At 49.8% G+C, this 19,802-nt stretch overlaps 1 protein-coding gene across 2 annotated transcripts in view; it reads left to right on the top strand.

Moving 5' to 3' along the window:
- Positions 1 to 330: 330 nt before the first annotated feature.
- The window catches only part of ARL6IP5 (ARF like GTPase 6 interacting protein 5), a 111,161-nt gene continuing 91,689 nt past the window's right edge, over positions 331 to 19,802 (top strand). The window contains exon 1 of one of the 2 annotated variants that reach the window (XM_078661472.1): positions 331 to 557. In XM_078661472.1, the coding sequence (XP_078517598.1) occupies positions 382 to 557 (176 nt within the window). In that variant the 5' untranslated portion in view covers positions 331 to 381. The remainder of the gene's footprint in view (positions 558 to 19,802) is intronic. The other variant, XR_013601122.1, reaches the window with a different exon arrangement.

The raw sequence follows: 19,802 nt of genomic DNA, 5'->3' as shown, positions 1-19,802 counted from the left end.
TGGCTAAGTGACGAGGAATGCGCATTTTGGGCGTTGGTGCCAAAACACAGGCCTTCACCCTGCCTACTTAAAGTCAACAGGGAGGCTCCTGCCGCACTCTCTTAATGTGCTTTGTGGGTTAGGCATCTTGGACCCTTCCAAAGCTGGTTGTAAAAAAAACTTTTAATTTCCTTTTCGTTTTTGGGACAGAGGTTTGGCTAGAGAAGAAACTCTAATGCAATCTATAGTTAGCCAAGTGCTAACATCCAGATGTGAGCGATAAACTAAAGTCAACCGCCCGCTCCAGTTTCTTGGCACGCCAGTGGCGCGAACCGCAGAAGTAATCTTAGAGGGCAGCCCCAGCTGAGTCCATTGCAGTCTGTCCGCATCGCTACTGGAAACATGGGCGTGCAGGTGGCTCCGCTCCGCGCTTGGGATGACTTCTACCCTGGGTCCGACCGCTTCGCCCGGCCAGATTTCAAGGACGTCCAGAATTGGAATAACCGGGTGGTCAACAACCTGCTTTACTACCAGACCAACTACCTGGCGGTGGCGGCGGTGATTATCGCGGTGGTGGGGTGAGTCTGTTTTTCAGGCCCGCGCGCAGCAATTTTCAGCGCTCCGAAATATGGCGGCCGCAGCAGCTGCTTGGGTTTTGAGGCAATTACTAGCAGCATCCCTATAGTAGAGCCTGTCCTAAGAGAGTGAGAGGCAGTCACAAGGATGTTCTGCTCTGGCAAGGTGGTTTCGTTATGATAAGTTGAAAGATGGACCGTAAGAGTGGGCGAGGCGAACGCATTTCTAGTCTCATAAATTGTAACATTAATAGTAACATTTTTATTCACAGCTCTTCCAAACGATAGACGTGCAGTATTTAATTGTAATTGTAAATTAATTTCTTTATCGCTTACTAACCCTAACGGGGAGTCGAGGTGCTTTTTCGGCGAGTAGCACGCTACTCCGGACACAGACGTCTTAAAGATTTTGGGGGGCTCTGGGCTGAATGTATTTTGGTCAGTGGCGTCACTGGGGTTGGTGTCACCCGGTGCAGGTAACTCATGGTGTCACCCCCTCACGACTTACCGCATGGACCACCTCTGTCGGAAATGTACGGTGCTAGGTACTGTCTTACTCCCTCTAGCTCCCTCTCTCTGTCTAGCTCCCTCTCTCTGTCTTACTCCCTCTAGCTCCCTCTCTCTCTGTCTTACTCCCTCTAGCTCCCTCTCTCTCTGCCTTACTCCCTCTAGCTCCCTCTCTCTCTGTCTTACTCCCTCTAGCTCCCTCTCTCTGTCTTGCTCCCTCTCTCCCTCTCTTACTCCTTCTAGCTCCCCCTCTCTCTGTCTTACTCCCTCTTGCTCCCTCTCTCTCTGTCTTACTCCCTCTAGCTCCCTCTCTCTCTGTCTTACTCCCTCTAGCTCCCTCTCTCTGTCTTACTCTCTCTAGCTCCCTCTCTCTGTCTTACTCTCTCTAGCTCCCACTCTCTATCTTACTCCCTCTAGCTCCCGCTCTCTCTCTTACTCCCTCTAGCTCCCTCTCTCTCTCTCTTACTCCCTCTAGCTCCCCCTCTCTTGCTCCCTCTAGCTCCCTCTCTCTGTCTTACTCCCTCTAGCTTCCTCTCTCTCTGTCTTACTCCCTCTAGCCCCCTCTCTCTTACTCCCTCTAGCTCCCTCTCACTCTGTCTTGCTCCCTCTAGCTCCCCCTCTCTTACTCCCTCTAGCTCCCCCTCTCTCTTACTCCCTCTAGCTCCCCCTCTCTGTCAAGAGCCCCCTAGTTCACTCTCTCTGTCTTACTCCCTCTCTCTGTCTAGCTCCCTCTCTCTCTGTCTTGCTCCCTCTAGCTCCCTCTGTCTCCCTCTCTCTGTCTTACTCCCTCTAGCTCCCTCTCTCTCTGTCTTACTCCCTCTAGCTCCATCTCTCTGTCTAGCTCCCTCTCTCTCTCTTACTCCCTCTAGCTCCCTCTCCCTCTGTCTTGCTCCCTCTCTCTCTATCTTAATCCCTCTCTCTCTATCTTAATCCCTCTAGCTCCCTCGCTCTGTCTAGCTCCCTCTCTCCCTGTCTTACTCCCTCTGTCTCCCTCTCTGTCTTACTCCCTCTAGCTCCCTCTCTCTAGCTCCCTCTCTCTCTGTCTTACTCCCTATAGCTCCCTCTCTCTCTGTCTTACTCCCTCTAGCTCCCTCTCTCTTACTCCCTCTAGCTCCCTCTCTGTCTTGCTCCCTCTAGCTCCCTCTCTATCTGTCTTGCTCCGCCTAGCTCCCTCTCTCTTACTCCCTATAGCTCCCTCTCTCTCTGTCTTACTCCCTCTAGCTCCCTCTCTCTTACTCCCTCTAGCTCCCTCTCTCTCTGTCTTGCTCGCTCTAGCTCCCTGTAGCTCCCTCTCTCTCTATCTTACTCCCTCTAGCTCCCTCTCTCTGTCTAGCTCCCTCTCTCGCTGTCTTACTCTCTCTAGCTCCCTCTCTCTCTGTCTTACTCCCTCTAGCTCCCTCTCTCTGTCTAGCTCCCTCTAGCTCCCTCTCTCTTGCTCCCTCTAGCTCCCTCTGTCTCCCTCTCTCTCGGTCTTACTCCCTCTAGCTCCCTCTCTCTCTGTCTTACTCTCTCTAGCTCCCTCTCTCTCTGTCGTACTCCCTCTAGCTCCTCTCTCTGTCTTCCTCCCTCTAGCTCCCTCTCTCCCTCTAGCTCCCTCTCTCTCTGTCTTACTCCCTATAGCTCCCTCTCTCTCTATCTTACTCCCTCTAGCTCGCTCTCTCTGTCTAACTCCCTCTCTCTCTGTCTTGCTCCCTCTAGCTCCCTCTCTCTCTGTCTTACTCCCTCTAGCTCCCTCTCTCTGTCTAGCACCCTCTAGCTCCCTCTCTCTCTGTCTTACTCCCTCTAGCTCCCTCTCTCTGTCTAGCTCCCTCTGTCTCTCTCTCTCTGTCTTACTCCCTCTAGCGCCCTCTCTCTCTGTCTTGCTCCCTCTAGCTCCCGCTCTCTTATTCCCTCTAGCTCCCTCTCTCTCTGTCTTGCTCCCTCTAGCTCCCTCTCTCTCTATCGTACTCCCTCTAGCTCCCTCTCTCTGTCTAGCTCCCTCTCTCTCTCTCTCTGTCTTACTTCCTCTAGCTACCTCTGTCTCCCTCTCTCTGTCTTACTCCCTCTAGCTCCCTCTCTCTCTGTCTTTCTCACTCTAGCTCCCTCTCTCTCTGTCTTTCTCACTCTAACTCTCTCTCTCTCTGTCTTCTTACTCCCTCTAGCTCCCTCTCTCATTAAACCGGGGGGGCAGGACCCCCCCCCCCCCTTTTACACTCTCTGCCGCTTTCATGTGGTTTCTCTTTTAAAGCTTTTCAAAATGCAAAAAGAAATCTGTGTACAAGGCACCAGCGAGTTTGTAGACGTGAGAATTTTACGATATGAAACATCTAAAGTAAAAGCTAATTTCCAAGCGGTTAATACCCCCCCTCCCCGGCCCCCCCTCTTTAGCACCGTGTCTTTTTCCATATAAATGGCGGGGGCCCTCATTACTACACTTTTCAAACTTTAACTAATGAGAACATTTTGATTCGAATAGGTGAGAAAATATCTCTGTTCGCTTTTGTTTTTAAAGCGGATCGAGTCTCTCCGAGGCCTTCGGGTGCGGTGCAGGGGGTGCCATGTACAGAGGCCTGCTGGGGGGAGGGGGACGCAAGCAAATGGTGTCACCCCCCATGTGAGGGTGTCACCCGGTGCGGTCCGCACCCCCCCACACCCCCCTAGTGACGCCACTGATTTTGGGGCCCTTGTTCAGAACAGCTTTGAATTTAGGATCCAATTTCAGCTCTTTCATGGCCTCTTATGCCAGGTCACTGACAGTGCACAGTCACACTGGTCCAAATTCTAAATGTGTTTACATTTAATATTCAGAGATAATTATGTGTGTTTTCAGTATCGCAACACAGCTATAGCTCACTTTACTGCAAATAATCTGTGTCCCCCCTCACATTTCTCATATGTGAGGTCCTGCTCTGATCTAAAAGAAACTTTTTTATGGATGTTACATGAAACGTGGACACATTTGTCAGAAAAATGTCTGTATTAGGCTCTCACACATTACCCACATTAAAAAAAAATTAAAGGAAAACGCTATTTGCAACTATCTGTTTAAGAATTAGTCAATATCATCAGGGCAAGACTCTCTCAGGTGGCCCCCGGAAAGGCTGGGGCCCTGGGCCAGAGCCCACTTTGCCCATGCCTTAAAACATCTCTGAATCCGGAACCCAAAAAGGATTAGTGGTGAATTAGTATAGTGAAATATGAAATTAATTTGGCAGTGGATTTGTTAGTCCGTTATTTGGATAGAGAAGGATAGTGGAGTTATAGAAGAGGGAAGGGTTTGCATTTACATAGCGCTTGCTACCACTGATGAGGTGTTGAAGCTCTTATCAGCGGTTAGCAATGTATTCCGGAACCCAAAAAGGATTAGTGGTGAATTAGTATAGGGAAATATGAAATTAATTTGAGCGGTGGACATGCTAGTCCGTTATTTGGATTGAAAAAGGATACTGGAAGAATAGAAGAGGGAAAGGGTTTGCATTTATATTTATATAGCGCTTGCTACTGCTGATGAGGTGTCAAAGCGCTTTTCCATTTGTATCATGCTTCTCCGGAACCAAACAGGATTAGTGGGGAATTAGTATATAGAAATATGAAAATCATTTGAGTGGTGGACATGTTAGTCTGTTATTTGGATTGAAACAATAGTGAAGGGATAGAAGAGGGAAGGGTTTAGTATTGTTTTTTTTAAATTACATTTTTTTTAGCTCGGAGCAGTAGGAGGAGATGTGGGATGAATAAAGGGGAAGTGAAGGGGGGAAGAGTCAGAGGGAAGGGTTTAGGAAGGCTTGTTTGGGAGATCTGAATAGTAAAAGGGGTATGAGATGATGCAAGGAGGGACGAGTCTAGAAAGGGTTATTTTGGGGATTGTAGTAGTAGAATGGGGTTTGGAATTAGTGAGAGAGTGGAGGTTGAGGATATATTGAGAGAGATATAGGGTAGATCATTGGTTATGCTGAATTAGAAGCAAAGTAATAAATATAAAACGCTATATTCTATTATTTTTTGCTGTTTGTTAGTGCAAATTCGAGCCAAAGGTGTTGGAGTGCTTTACCCTAGTATCAGTTACTTTTAACAAGAGCACGTTAATTTTTTAGGCACGGCAATATTAGGTCACTTGCCAAGAATCATAGGATGATGAGTCTATACCGAGACTCAAACCTAGTTCCAAAGTCAGAAGTTCTGGCCATAGCGCCAAATTCTCTAATAACAGGATCCTGCAATAAAAGAACACACCCACAATCCTGTTGTAGCAGAAAAGGGCACTTTATTGTGACAGGCTTGTAGTTAAACAGTGTTTTATTATATACAGCATACAACAATAACTTCATTAATGCATAGTCCACTTGAAACCCCAACTTATGCAAGATTACCCAGTTGAACATCCCATACCCGCCAATTCATTCTTTCCGCTTACACCCATCCTTCACATTAACTAATGTCTCTCTCACACACACCAACCCATCCTCACCAAAAGCAACCCCCTTCACCTTACTCTATGTCCTCCATCCTCTTCCCTTCCCTCGAGGAAGATCAACTGCACCAAGGCTACTTAGTCCCCACACAAGCCAGCAATTAATTCAATCCCATCAAATAAATCGCAGAGCCAAATGTTTGCAAATGGCCCCCATTCTGCTGAAACAAATATCCCCATTCTTCTAAATGTTCAAATGAGACAAACACCGTAACCCGCTTTGATAGGCAGAAAACCCTCATGACCCTATTCAGCAGTCATCTTGCCCCCCAGAAGAGTCCAAGCCGACTACAATCCAAGCCGAGGCCCACCCCCCATACTGTTGATGATATGCCAATTGTAAGCCCATCGGAGAAATTAATGCCCCATAATACCTGGTACTATTTTGTCAACAGCAGAGCCAGGAACACAATCTACAAAAGAAGAAAGAAGCATCAACGAAAATCATGGCTAGGGATTTTCTTCCATCCCAAATCTATTATATAACAACCCTTCCATCAACAGACTACCAAGCCATCGGAACCTCCCTTCAAGTCAAACCTAATCTTAGTGCCACCTTTACCGCCTCAACATGGGAGGAATGTGACCGAAAGAACTTGCATCTAAACCAAGACGAACCAAAACCAACCACTGAAAGCTGCCAACTATTGGTACGCAGTAGCAGGAGTTCCATCTGCATGACAGAGGAAATCACCCCCCACTATATCAACCCCAGCAAAAAAAAACTCCCTATTCCCCAACGGGGTACAACCCCCACTCCCGACCTTACACATAGTCAGACCCAGGTGTTTGGGAACTCTACAGCCAAAGCCAGCTGCGAACAAAACCGACCCAACTTCACCAAAAATCAGTCCCCCTCTTACACCCACCCAGTAACCAGAAAATGTAAGGACCCCGAAATAACATCCAAACCAGTAACCTTCTAAAAGAAACACCTAAAAAAGATGATACTCCCATCTGGGCTAAGCAACCAGCAAACTTCCCAATAAATCGTGCAAAACAGTTGCCCTAAATCAAGACCGCCTTAGCCACGAATTACCCTAACTCAACAAAAAATCTCTGCACCAGCTCACCCTCAGCCAGAGCATAACACAGAGCATTTTATTTTTAATAATTCTTTTTATTGAAATAAAACATCAGCAAAAAGACTCATTACAGAGGATCGTTCAAAATTGCAGATTCTACATCAGGGGGTTACCGGATAATCAATACATACACTTGAATAGGAACTTCACTGGGAGGGGGGGTCATCTAGAGGAGCATTTCTGGGTGGTGTACAAATTTGCCCTCTGGCGATTCCAGGGGCCCCAGACCAATGACCACTTCCTAGGGCATCCCCTTGCAAGATACACCGTTTTCTCCCTAAACATGCACTAACCCAAGTTGCTTTCCCACGTTTCCAGGGTGGGAGGTTGCACTGCCCCCCACAATTGAGCGATATTTCTTTTAGCCAACATAAAACCCAGTGTGGCCCATTGCGTCTGAGAAGTGTTTAAATCAGAGGGTTCCCATATATTTAAGAGGCACCTCCTAGCCTCCGGGGACAGGGAAAGCCCCAATACCTTGCTCATCGTGTAAGGCACTTTCTGCCAGTAAGCGGTAATATGTGTACACTTCCAGATGGTATGTACAAATGTACCTGTGAGACCACATTGTCGTTTGCATAGCCCCATGTCCGACAATCCCATGTGTACCATTCGGGGTCCTGTGATATAGATCTATGTAGAATCTTAAGCTGGACTAATTTCAGGCGAGCTGGGATTGCAACATCCCTGGGGGACGACACCACTGTCTGCCAATCTTCGTCGTCCAGCTCTATCCCATCATGTACCCATCTGTCCCTTAACGCCTGAAGGGGATCAGCCATTTGGTTAATTAGCTTTTTATAAATTAATGAGATTGCCTTTTCGGGAAGGTGACAATCCAGTATTCTATCCTCTAATGGAGAGGCCTCTGGGGGCTCAATACCCCTGGGCAAAGTGGATAGAAGCGAATGCCGGACTTGCACATAGCAGAAATATTCCGCATCTCCCAGTTCGTATTCCCTCTGCATCTCCTCAAAGGATTTAACCCTCCCCTTCCCCCATACATCCCCGACAGTGGAAATTCCTATAAGGTCCCACTTTTCGAAACCTTTCGTCATCCAGAGATTGCCAAGTTTCTCGGAGTCCCAAAGTGGGGTGGCCAAAGTTAGCTTGTGCCTCCAACCCAGGGAACCTGTGGCATCATGCCAAATCTGAACTGCGTGCTTTGTTGGTCCTGTTAATGCCAGTTTCTTCGGTCGGGAATACAGGGCCCTATTATATTTACCCCCCCGGGAGGAGCCACCTATCCATGGCATAGCCTGGATCATCTACACAACCATGAATATTGACATCATCTTCCACACCACACGAAGAGTCCAATGGAGAAAAGTGTTCTGCACCTTACTCACCGTCTCCTCTACCAGGAAATCCGCTCATGGCTCAACACTCTCCATCACACCATCCCAACTCTTCCCAGGCAGAACCACCATCACTATCTACAATAACGGGATTGTCCTAATTCAATCCACAGACAGGAACCTGGAACTACTAGACAACATGTTCCCCACCTTCAAACAGCACCTCTCCAACCCACGGACCCCCACTCACAGCACCCCCAGTCCTCACATCCCTAACCGCACAGCCTCCAATCACAACCCAGCTAACATAGCTCAGCCCCAAAACGACACGCACCTCTCCGCTACCCCCAGCACCTTATTCACCCACCCACCTTCTGTAGCTACCCCACACTCCTTAATCACAGACATAGATCTCTCCCCCTCTACCCCCTGCACCTTAATGACCCACCGACCTATTGTAGCTGCCCCACACCTCTCAATCACAGACATAGACCTCTCCCCCATATACACCAACCGCACCCCATCACAGCTGAGAAACATCTCACAGCTCTCCCCTCCCCAATCCGCGGTAATCAGTCACCCTCCTGATCATACTTCCCATTTCATACCACCCGCTCATATCCCCCAAATTCCCTCATGCACTAGCAAAGATCTCCCCCCTTTGCTCACTCCCGTTATCCCCACCCTCCTCACCCCCCACCACACAACCTCTGCAAACGTCGCAGATGCTGCTGTAATCGATCACCCTTCCGATCTCACTTCCCCACACCCCTCATGCATTGGTGATTATCATCCCCCATCACACATCCCCAATACCCCCACCCTCCTTACTCCCCACCCCACTCCTCACACAACTCGCGCAGAACCCACCTCCACCACCTTGAGCATACCTCCCGCGCCCCGCGACATGACCAACCCTCACCCCCTCTCCCCCCCCACTCTCACTCCCCAATACCCCACCCCATCGGCCAGACTCACGGAACACACCACCTCCCTCAACCTAACCCCTTATCCTTTATCCCCTCCCATTCTTAGCCCTCACCCCCCTATTGTCACCCCTTCCTTCTCCAGTCTACATTCATCCCCCAACTCACCCACACCGCCTTCCACAAGCGCCATCACTCACGCTATCAACCGCCCCCTGTCCTCATCCCCGCCCCCTGTTCACAAACTCTCTCTTCCTCCGAACGCTACCCCACCTACTCGGACCGCAGAGCCCTGCTCCATCGCGCGCACATCCCGTCACATTCGATCCAGTTCCCACCCCATTACCCGTCTCAAACACTCACCCCCTGCTCTCACTTCCAATTCCATCCCCAATCCAACACTGGACATGATCATCTCCACCCTCCTACAAGTCAAGGAAGAGCTCCACACCATCAAAGAACATCTTCTCACACACCCCAGGCACCAACTACCCTACACTTCCCCGCCCAACAAGGATTCCATGCGCCCCTCAAACCGCTCCACCCTGCTCTCCCCGCGCTGGCCCTCTATCCCTGATCGCAAGGCCACTGGCCGTCCCCATCGCACCCTAAACACCCTCTCGGGCCGAGACTTACACAATCTACTCTGCTCTTATGGCCCAGGTCCCACAAAACGCTCACCCACAACACACCTCCCCATACCCACGATTCTCACAAATCCCCTCAGGCCACCCACACTGAGCGACAGAAGTTCTGTCCCCTGTAATATCAAAAATATCCCCCTCTCCTTAGATCATTCTCCCACCCTCCTCACCCCTAGACTAAAGTGTTTCCTGCTCAACTGCAGATCGGCCCGGAGACACTCCTCTGGCATCGCGGAGCTCATCTTATCAAGGGGCATTGATCTAGCCATTCTGACTGAAACGTGGTTAACTGAAACATCCACACCTATAATGGACATACTAGTCCCCCCCAACTATCTCATTATTAGACTCGACAGGAACGGCAAGACGGGCGGGGGAATCGCTTGCATCTACAGGAGCAACCTAGTTGTCACTGAAGGCTCCTCCCCCTCCCTCTCCTCCTGCGAACTCATCTGCCTTGATATTACTAGTGAGGGCAAACCTGTGTGCTCCCTTCATGTTATTTACCACCCACCCGGTGACAACTTCATCTTCTCCCAACAACTAATGGACACGATATCCACCAACGCCGGTCGACCGCTCAATCAAATTTACCTGGGAGACTTCAACCTCCACTGGAATGACCAGAAAGACACTGTGGTGAAGAGCCTTAAGACTTTCCTCGACGCTCTTGACCTCACCCAAATCTGCAACGGTCCGACACATGAAAAAGGCTCTATCATTGACCTTATCATCGCCAAAGAAGACTCTACCCAACTAGTCGCAATCGAACCATGCGACTGGTCAGACCACCACATCATCACCTTCTTCATCAACGAAAAGGTCAAACTTAACCCGGCGCAACCTGCCAAAACCAAGATTTGGAAGAGGGACCTGAAGAACCTTAACCCAAAGTCCTTGCCTGCCCACACAGGCAGTCTCCTTCTTCCCCCGACGGACGTCTCTGATGTGCATGCATTGACCAACCTCTACCTAGACTCCATGTCTACAATAATCAACGAAGCCGCACCCTTGCAATTGAAGAGAGTCTCCACCAAGAACTCGAACCCATGGTACGATGGCAGACTCAATGAAGACAGACGTGTGATGCGCTTAGCTGAACGCGCGTGGAGATCTGACCCCTCAGCACTGAACCTTAGAACGCTTAAGAATAAGAGAAACGCTTACTTCAGAAAAATCAAACGCTCGAAAGCAATATTCTTTAGCCAACAGCTGGATCAAGCTAAAAACCGACCAAAAAAACTGTTCGAGTTAGTCAAAACCCAACCCAAAACGCAACCTCCACAACCCAACAACTTAACAAAGGCTATCCCAAGTTGCGAAGACTTCTCTGCTTTCTTCAAGCAAAAGAACAACACTATAAGAAGCGATCTCATCAAGGATGTAAGTCGATTCGCCGGCTCCATATGCATAACTAACACTCATGCTAAAAACAACGCTTCATGGACGTCCTTCGACACCTATTCCGAAGAATCAATTCACAAGCTGCTGGTCACCTTGAAACCCGCCAATCATCACACAGACCCCCTACCTGCCAATGCTGTTAAAGTCCTCACCCCCCTGTTCCTCCCACTCTGGACTAAAATCATCAACTGTTCCCTGCAACAAGGGCTCATCCCAGATTCCCTCAAGATTGGGCAAGTCACGCCTATACTCAAGAAACCCACAGCTGACCCGGCCAACCTAAACAACTATCGTCCTATCACCAATATCACCACTCTAGCAAAACTGTTAGAAAAATGCGTACAACTCCAACTGACAAAACACATTGAGCAGTTTGACCTCCTCAACTCCCACCAATCCGGATTCAGAGCAAAGCATAGCACGGAAACGGCCATGACACACATAATAGATGATGCCCTCCAAATCCTTGATCACAATGAGTCTTGCCTCCTCATCCTTCTTGACCTCTCTTCAGCATTTGATACGGTCAAACACGAGAATCTACTGGAGCTCCTAAATACCAGAATGGGCATATCCGGGACGGTTCTCAAATGGTTCACGTCCTTTCTGCACAACCGTTCGCAGAGGTTCAAGATCAACAACGCACTGTCCTCGCCTGTGCCAGTAACACTGGGCGTCCCGCAAGGTTCCTCCCTATCCCCCACATTGTTCAACCTCGTCATGGAACCACTCACCACCTTGCTTCAATCTTCTAAGGTACATTTCCATATGTACGCCGATGACACTCAGCTCTACCTCAAGCTTCAATCCCCTGAAGACATCAAACTGTTGAATGCCACACTAAGAAACACCCAAGCTTGGCTGGCCGACAATCACCTCAAACTAAATGCTCTGAAAACTGAGTTCCTTCTGATCTCTCCTCCTGCGAAAAAGGCCATCACCCAAACCTGGCTCAATCATCTAACCGCACTCAATGTCCAACCCACCATCGTGGACTCAGCGAAATCCCTTGGCATCACACTGGACTGCAATCTCGACATGCAGCAGCATATTACCATAGCAACTAAAGGAGCCAACTTCCAAATCAACACGCTGAGAAAACTCAAACCCTTCCTACCACCCAAGGACTTCCAAACTGTGGTACAAGCCTTAGTCATTCCTCGCATAGACTACGGAATTGTGGCTCTCAGCGGGCTCCCCCTGACAACAACGGCTCCCCTAAGAGCCTCCCTTAACGCGGCCGCGAGACTCATCACTGGCTCAAGAAAACACTCGCATATATCCCCTGACTTAAAAACCCTGAACTGGCTGCCTATTGAAGCCAGAATTCAGTTGAAAATTGCCTGTATGACACACTCGGCCGTACACCACAAGGCACCCAACTACCTCTCTCATAAGCTGACCATATCAGGAGGCTCAAGATCCAACAGAAGCACAAACACTCTCCTCCTGAAACCACGGAGATTCCGGAAGGAAAAAACATACAAACGCTCCTTCTCTGGAATGGCACCTAGGATCTGGAATGCACTCCCACCAGAAACCAGGCTTATCCCGTCCACTATACTCTTCAAGAAAGAGGTGAAGGCCATCCTTATGGCTAAATACACCTGAACACTATTGATACTGGAACAATGACAGTATTTGGCCCCCACATTATCGGCTGGATGAATATTTATCTATGTCAGTCCATTTTTTGTCTGCTTCTGGATCTAATTCATTGCACGGATGCTATACTATTGATTTCCAACTTGTCTATTGGGTTGTACACAAGGACTTGAGTGCCTCAATAACCTGCAACGCACCCACTACTGACTACTTCTTTGCTCTCAACATTGTGTTTACTCACCCTCTGGGGTGCTATAATCTTATCCGTTTAGACATTGTACTGCTTCCATTTTATTGTTTCTTGATTGTTATTACTCTGTATACTCTTGTATGACTGATACCCTATTTTTTGCATCTCACTGTCTACGGAATCTCATATTGATTTAAGAGTCTTGTTTATCCTACCTACTGTTACTGTAAAGCGCTCTGATATCTGCAAAGATCTTGTTCGCGCTATATAAAACTTTAAAAATAAAAAAATAAATAAATATGTAACGTGGATAATAGCTGCCAGCGGGAGGCCCAATAGTACCTCTTAATATCCGGGAGACTAATGCCCCCATCATACCAACTGAGTGTTAGTTTATTTAGTGCGATTCGGGGCCTGCCATCCCACAGTAGACTCCTCTGAAGGCTCTCAATCTCATGGAAATAGCTGGCTGGCACAACATCCAAGGTATTCTGCAAGACATAGAGAAATCGAGGCAGAGCCATCATTTTAAAGAGGGCTGCCCTAACCAGCAGCAAAATAGGAGGTTTCCTCCAGTTGGCAATGTCACTCTTGAGCCTCTGTAAAGAGGGAAGGAGATTCCTGGCATACCTAACCGAGGGATCCAGGGAGATGAAGACTTCCAAATACTTGAACCCCTCAGTGTTGACCTGTATAGGGCAGTTTCGTGGGGGGACTGGGGGATCTCCCCTCAGGACAAACAGCAAGGATTTCTCCCAATGTATCAAGAGTCCCGAATATTTCCTAAAAGAGGTCAGGACATCTAAAACCACAATAAGGGACTTACGGGGGGAAGTCAAGTGAAGCAGTATATCTTCTGCATACGGAGATATGCAATCCTCCCATCCGGGGGACCACCGCATTCCCCTGATCATTGGTTCCCAACTTATCCAGGCAGCAAGAGGCTCCAAGGCCAAAGAAAATAGAAGGGGTGCCCCGACCAAGCGAAAACAGGGTTGAGACTCTGTTGTTTACCACCACTTGGGCGAGCGGTTCCGCGTACAACAGCTGTATCCACCTGATGAATTCGGGAACGAATCCAAACTTGGCAAGAACAGCCCACAAATAGAGCCATTCAATCGTATCGAAGGCCATCGTTGGTCTAGCGACGCGATTATGTCTGGCTGCTGCAGAATGTGCACTCTTATCTATCACCCCATGCAGTCTGCGCAAGTTTAGGGCTGTGTTACTATGTGGCATGAAGCCAGATTGATCTGGGTGCACCAGGCCGCTGATCACCTTCACCAGTCGGTTTGCCAGGACCGTGGCTAGGATCTTCGGTTCAGCATTTAAGAGAGAGATAGGTCTGTACGAGGCACAGTCTGTTCTAGCCTTGCTTTCCTTGTGGATCGTGACCAAGGTAGCTATTCTCTGTTCCCTTGGTAGTATTCCCTTGTCTCTAGATTCTACAAACATCGCTTTCAAGTAAGGTGCTAGTTTGTCCGCTTGAGTTTGGTAAGCTCGATAGGAAGCCCATTAGGACCCAGTGCCTTCCCAGAATTTAACGAACGGATTGCTTGGGCAATTTTGTCCGTAGCGAGTGGGCTATCCATATATTCACGGTCTCCAGGAGAAAGACAGGGGAGTTTGATGTCACGGAGTAATACCTGGGAGTCATTCTCTGAGTGAGGGGAGACCGATTTGTAAACTGTCTGAAAGTGGTACGCAAACCTGTTCACTATTTCCTGTGGTTCGGTAAGTAATGCCCCCCCCCCCCCGTTTAGAGCTCCGGAACAAGACAGCTCGCCCATTCTCTATTGTCCAGCTATGCAATAAGCTTCCCAGCCTTATCTCCCAGGTCATGCAGCCTACCCTGTTGTCCTGCTAAGAGACCAGTGCCTTGTAGTTGTGTTGCTTCAGGCTTAACAAATGAAGTTTAGCCTGCGTTATCCCCAGTTCCAACTCATCTTCCAACCTCCAAACTTCAGCCTCCAGCTCCACCACCTCCCTGTGCTTCTCCCTTTTAGAGCCTGCTACCAAGGACAGAGCCTGACCTCTGACAACAGTTTTAAACGCCTCCCACAAGGACCGAGAAGAGGATACCGACCCTATATTATTGTTGAAGTATTCGTCCAGTGTTGCAATGAGGTCTTTACGAATCTTGGGATTACGCAGATACCTAGGGTTGATTGGGGTCACCATCCCTGCAGTGCCCTGACTTATGATCACGTGAACCCACAGCGGAGAGTGATCTGAGATGCCTCTAGCCAAGTGCCTGATTTTGCTATGTATGATGATGCTTGTGCGGCAGGGACAAGGCAGTAGTCTAGCCTCGAGAGACTGTGGTGAGCCCCAGAGTGAAATGTATATTGCTTTTGCTCCGGGTGATGCAGCCTCCAACTATCAACCAGTCCCATTGCAGCTATGATGTCTGGAAGCGGGATGCCTGTCCAACATGCCAGAGACGACTGCGTTAAAGTCTCCTCCCAGGATTAAAAGTCCCTCTGGGACGGTGAGCAGGACTGCCCCCAGATCCGCAAATGTCATGCCCTGTAGCCCTGGAGGAACATAGATAGATAGAAATGTTATGTGTCGACTTTCCCACATGCCCGTGACCCCAGTGTATCTGCCTCTCTCGTCTTCCTAAGTGGAGGTCACTGCCAATGGAAATGTGTTTCGAATCAAAATGCCCACCCCCCTGGAACCCGATGTAAACCCTGGGTGTGCAACCATTTTGTATCCCCCTCTATGCATTGCTTTGCATGAGTTGCCAACTAGATGGGTCTACCTGAAGCAGGACCACGTCCGGAGCATGTCTCTTGACATACTGAAGAACCACACTCCGTTTGATCTTATCCCCCAACCTGTTAACATTCCAACTCAGAACCTTCACTTCCCTACCCCCCATTGTCTTTATGGTAAAATTGACAATCCTCCACATTTCCTCTGTCAGTCCTGTGTACTGTGCTGATGTAACCAACAAACCACCCAACAGGTGAACCAAACCCAACACCCCCCCACCCGCTGCCCTGCCCTCTGGGCTCCAAACTGGCCATCGAAAAATTGCAGAGTGCCTGTCGCCCTAGAAAAATTCAAAGAAAGAGTAAAATTAGGGGGTAACAGGCCGTGAGCTCCAAACCCGCGCCCCAAACACAATCAATATTCCGTCCTTGTAGCATTAGAAGTGTCAAACTGTAAAGCAATTTGCAGCCCGCTTATTTTAAATGCAAAAGTCCCACACGCCCCAACCTCCCCCACAACAAGATTCCCCCCATGTGTGCAAACCGACTGTCTACTAGGGCTCCGCTTCAGGATGGCTGACTGTCCGCACTATCACCAGCTCCACGATCCGCTGGGACCTGAGTTCCTCGATATTCGATCCATTCTGCCACTGCCTACGGCTGATCAAAAAAGCCAAGTTCGTCCCTCCGCCTCGACCTGGAGGCAGGCCGGGAATAACATCGAGTACTTCAGGCCCCTTTCCCTCAGGTCACGTTTAACCAATAGGAAAGAACTCCTCTGCTTTTACACTCTCTGTGTGAAGTCTGGGAAGAAGGAGATGGTAGCATTCTCATACCTGAGTGGGGCCTTGGCTCTCGAGTTTTGGAGGATTACCTCTCTGTCTTGATAGTTCAGGACTCGGGCCAACATGGGCCGCTAGGGAGCGCCCGGCTTGGGACGGCCTCCCGGGACCCTGTGTGCTCTTTCTTTCACAAAGAACTTACTGAGGCCCTTTAGCTGAAGGCGCTTGAGATTTAGGTCCTCAACAAACAGGTCAGGGGCTTGTCCCTCTGATCTATCCGGCACGCCTAGTATACAGAGGGTATTACGACGGAGCCGGCTCTCATAGTCATCCAGGTTGAGGTCAACTGAGTTACAGGAATCCTGAAGTTCTCGGACCTCTTTTTGCAATTGCAAGACATCTTCCACCAAGCTTGTGGCCGTTATCTCTACTTGTTTCACCTTCTCATTGAGCTTTCCCATGTCGGCCCTGATAAGATTAATGTCAATGGCATGGAGTCCATTTTGTGCTCCAGCGAGGTTTTCACCCGAGTGATGGCTTCCATGACGTCTTTCAGGGATAGCTCCTGTTCCTCCTAGCCGGGGTTCCCCCTCGCCGTTTCTTCGGACAGCCTGCCCCGCTGCGCATCCTTAGCAATCGTGTAACGATCTAGTTTGTTTGTCTGGACCGATTTCGATCCCCTGGTTCCAGTTCCCTTGACGCAATCCATCATACCAGCCAAGGCAGGACTCAGTCGGGATCAAATTGTTCAGGGGTGCTACAGGGTGCCCCACGCACTGTGCAATTTCGGGCCCAAGGCTGGAGCCTCAGCAGGTCCCACACTCTGGCACACCTCACTGCGGGCGCGGGAAAGCTCTACAGATTGGTATCAGCAAGTCCGCATTCAACGGGCAATTCCAGCTCGGGATGTCTCGCCTCCAGCACCCCACACCGTGCCACAGTCCGGGGTGTCTCTTCCTTCCGCCGTCTACCTCTGCTGGTACGGAGTTGATTCTCACCGTCCCTCTTTGCAGGAGCACAGGCCGTTCCGGGGATCACCACCAAGCCACCGCCACTAGGCCTTCACAGCACACAGCCCCACTGCAGGGCGACCCCCCGTCCACTCGAGGTTCAGGCCACCGCCTCCAGGTGCACAGAGGGTCAGTCACAAGGGTGGAGGAGGAGGGGGGGTTCACCAATCTGTCCAGTCCCGCAGCCACTGCCCCACATCCGCGGCCTGCAACGCTGACTCCCCCGATGCCCACCGCCGAGTCACTACTGTGGGAAGGCTGGATCTCACCTCTTCACTGCAGGGCCACGCCAAACCACTCCACCTGCTTCAGTATTTTAGCCAGGCGCAGACCGCAGTCCTCCATCGCGCGATGGGTCCGCCACAGAAATGGGGGGTGAGGGGGGATGAAGTTCCAATCAGCACATGGCTGCCGCTTAAAAGCTCGCGGCTGGCGCGTCTCGACTTGCGGCTGAAATGGCGCAGCTTGTTCCTACCACTCCTCCGGTGCCTCGCCACGGGTGTCTCCGCTGCCGCTGTAACCTGCAGTCTTGACCGGTGTTACTGGGCCAATGGCAGGCAGGCGGTTCCAGAAGTCGCGGCTCGGCCGCTGCACAAAGGCGGGCTGGGAGGCGTCACCGCCAGGCCAGCCCTGCTACTGTGGGCCCCGGCTTGAAGGCCCCGTGCAGGCCCGCACTCTCCGATGGCCGGATCTCCCTGATCTAGCTAGCCACAAACACCGGAGCAGACTGGAGGGGTTCCATGAGCCCGTGGGTGTCAGGGGCTGCGCAAAGGACTGCCGGATGGTCACTCAGGATAGTTGAAGGGGTACTCGGGCAGCGGAGCTCACATACTACGCGGCCATCTTTGGTCAGCGCTTAGCCGCGCCCCCCCGACACCCAGCATTATTTGCCATAGAATACATTCCCGGCTAATCTCCCCCACACACAGCAACTTGAGCAGGACCGAACTGCCAAAATCCAGCCAAGCCTGAGATACGGCCGCTGAGTGGCTGGAGAAACCGACTGTTCTACCAACTACAAAATCTGCCCACCCCCTCGGATGTGATCTGGCAACAAGTCTTGTCGGTGTCCGTTCATTGGAGCAAAAATGCGTACCCGTAACCACTGTGAACAAAGCAGAGAATCAGCTATGTAGTTGCGCGAACAGGGCAACATACATCGATGAAAAGATCCTACAACTCTGATAATATAAAATGTATAAAGAGGGACGCCCTAGCTGCGTCTGTACCAGCAACACCACCTTCCGCAACCGACTCCCCACGACGAGAAAAACACAACTTACTCGAAACCTAATCTACTGAGGGTCATGCAAACATTGCAACAGCAGTCAGAGCGATGCCCATAAGAATGAAAAATACAGTAGAGCCTCGGTTTACGCCAGAGTCAAAAGAAACCCCCCCAGGTCGTGAACCCAAATCTCGAAAAGACTACCCTAAGTCCCACCCAAGCGCCTCAAACCTCCTGCACAGAAAAATAAAAAAATTTCCCCTCCAGGGCCCATCCCAACCATCGGAGAGAAACAAGTCTAGGAAAAGCCAGTCAGATGTTTTACACCAAACTGAACCAATGCCTACTGCAACAGGAACCAAAACAAGCTAAACAAAAAGACAAGAGATTGGACAAGAAAAGTCTGAACATTGCATGAAAATACCAACCAGAAAACTGGAGTGGGGATCCTTAGGTAAAGGCTGACCCTGCTGAACCCTGCTCTCAGGTGTAGTCCATTGTGCCTCTGAGTTAACCATGAACGAATGTTGTGCTAATGGGTGACACCCTCTCCTTTCGGCACATACATGTTTGTAGCTGCAAAAATGGCAGGGACAGAAATCCCTGTTGAAACCTCAGCAGGCCCTTGCAAAGAGACTTTGTCCCCTACCCCAAACAACCCCCCTGATGACGTGGACCCGTACGGGGAAGGCTGATAGGTTATGGACAAGCTGCTCGCTGTAGGAGCAGGCGGTTGAGTAGAAGACATCCACTGAAGCCACAACTCCTAATCCTAATCCACATCACCACATGGCTTGTCCGTAATAAGATTTATTCTAGCCCTGAACTCCTCATCGTACCTCAAACAAGTAAAGCCCCCAAAGTGCATTTGTGCTTTGCAAATAATATCCATTTACTTGAAAATAGCAACCGCCCATCTACCTATGCTTCTCTCAGTATATGCTTGCATAAATAAGAAACGCAGAAGTCCAAGTATCTACCTTGATAGGCACCCTCAGTCTGTGTGCCAACTCCCACGCCTCCTCTTTTGACCCCTCCTTAGACTGATTGTCAAGATGCAGAAGTTGAAAAACATCAATTTACTCATGCTTCCAGATCTTGTTCCATGTTTTTTGTGATAAATGAGACACCAGGGGCAACGCAAAGCCCATATATGGCAATTTATACTTTGACTGTTCCAAACTATCCCCACCTCTCTCTTTCATCTCCTTAGCTCATTCCGATTGGTAATCACATTGTATTTCTTTATCACTCATTAAAGGTAACCCCCATTTGGACTTATGATCAACAGACCCCATCTCCCTACTTGACAAACTCCGAACTGCTGCTGAAACCCCTCAGAAATCACCCCATCCCCAACCCCCACCGAAACCAAGGAAGGCCGCCCCTCTGTGCCCCC

Source organism: Lissotriton helveticus, chromosome 9 (genome assembly GCF_964261635.1).
Source record: "Lissotriton helveticus chromosome 9, aLisHel1.1, whole genome shotgun sequence".
Classification (NCBI taxonomy): Eukaryota; Metazoa; Chordata; class Amphibia; order Caudata; family Salamandridae; genus Lissotriton; species Lissotriton helveticus.
The sequence above is the reverse complement of the archived record's forward strand: the minus strand, read 5'-3'. Positions and strand labels throughout refer to the sequence as shown.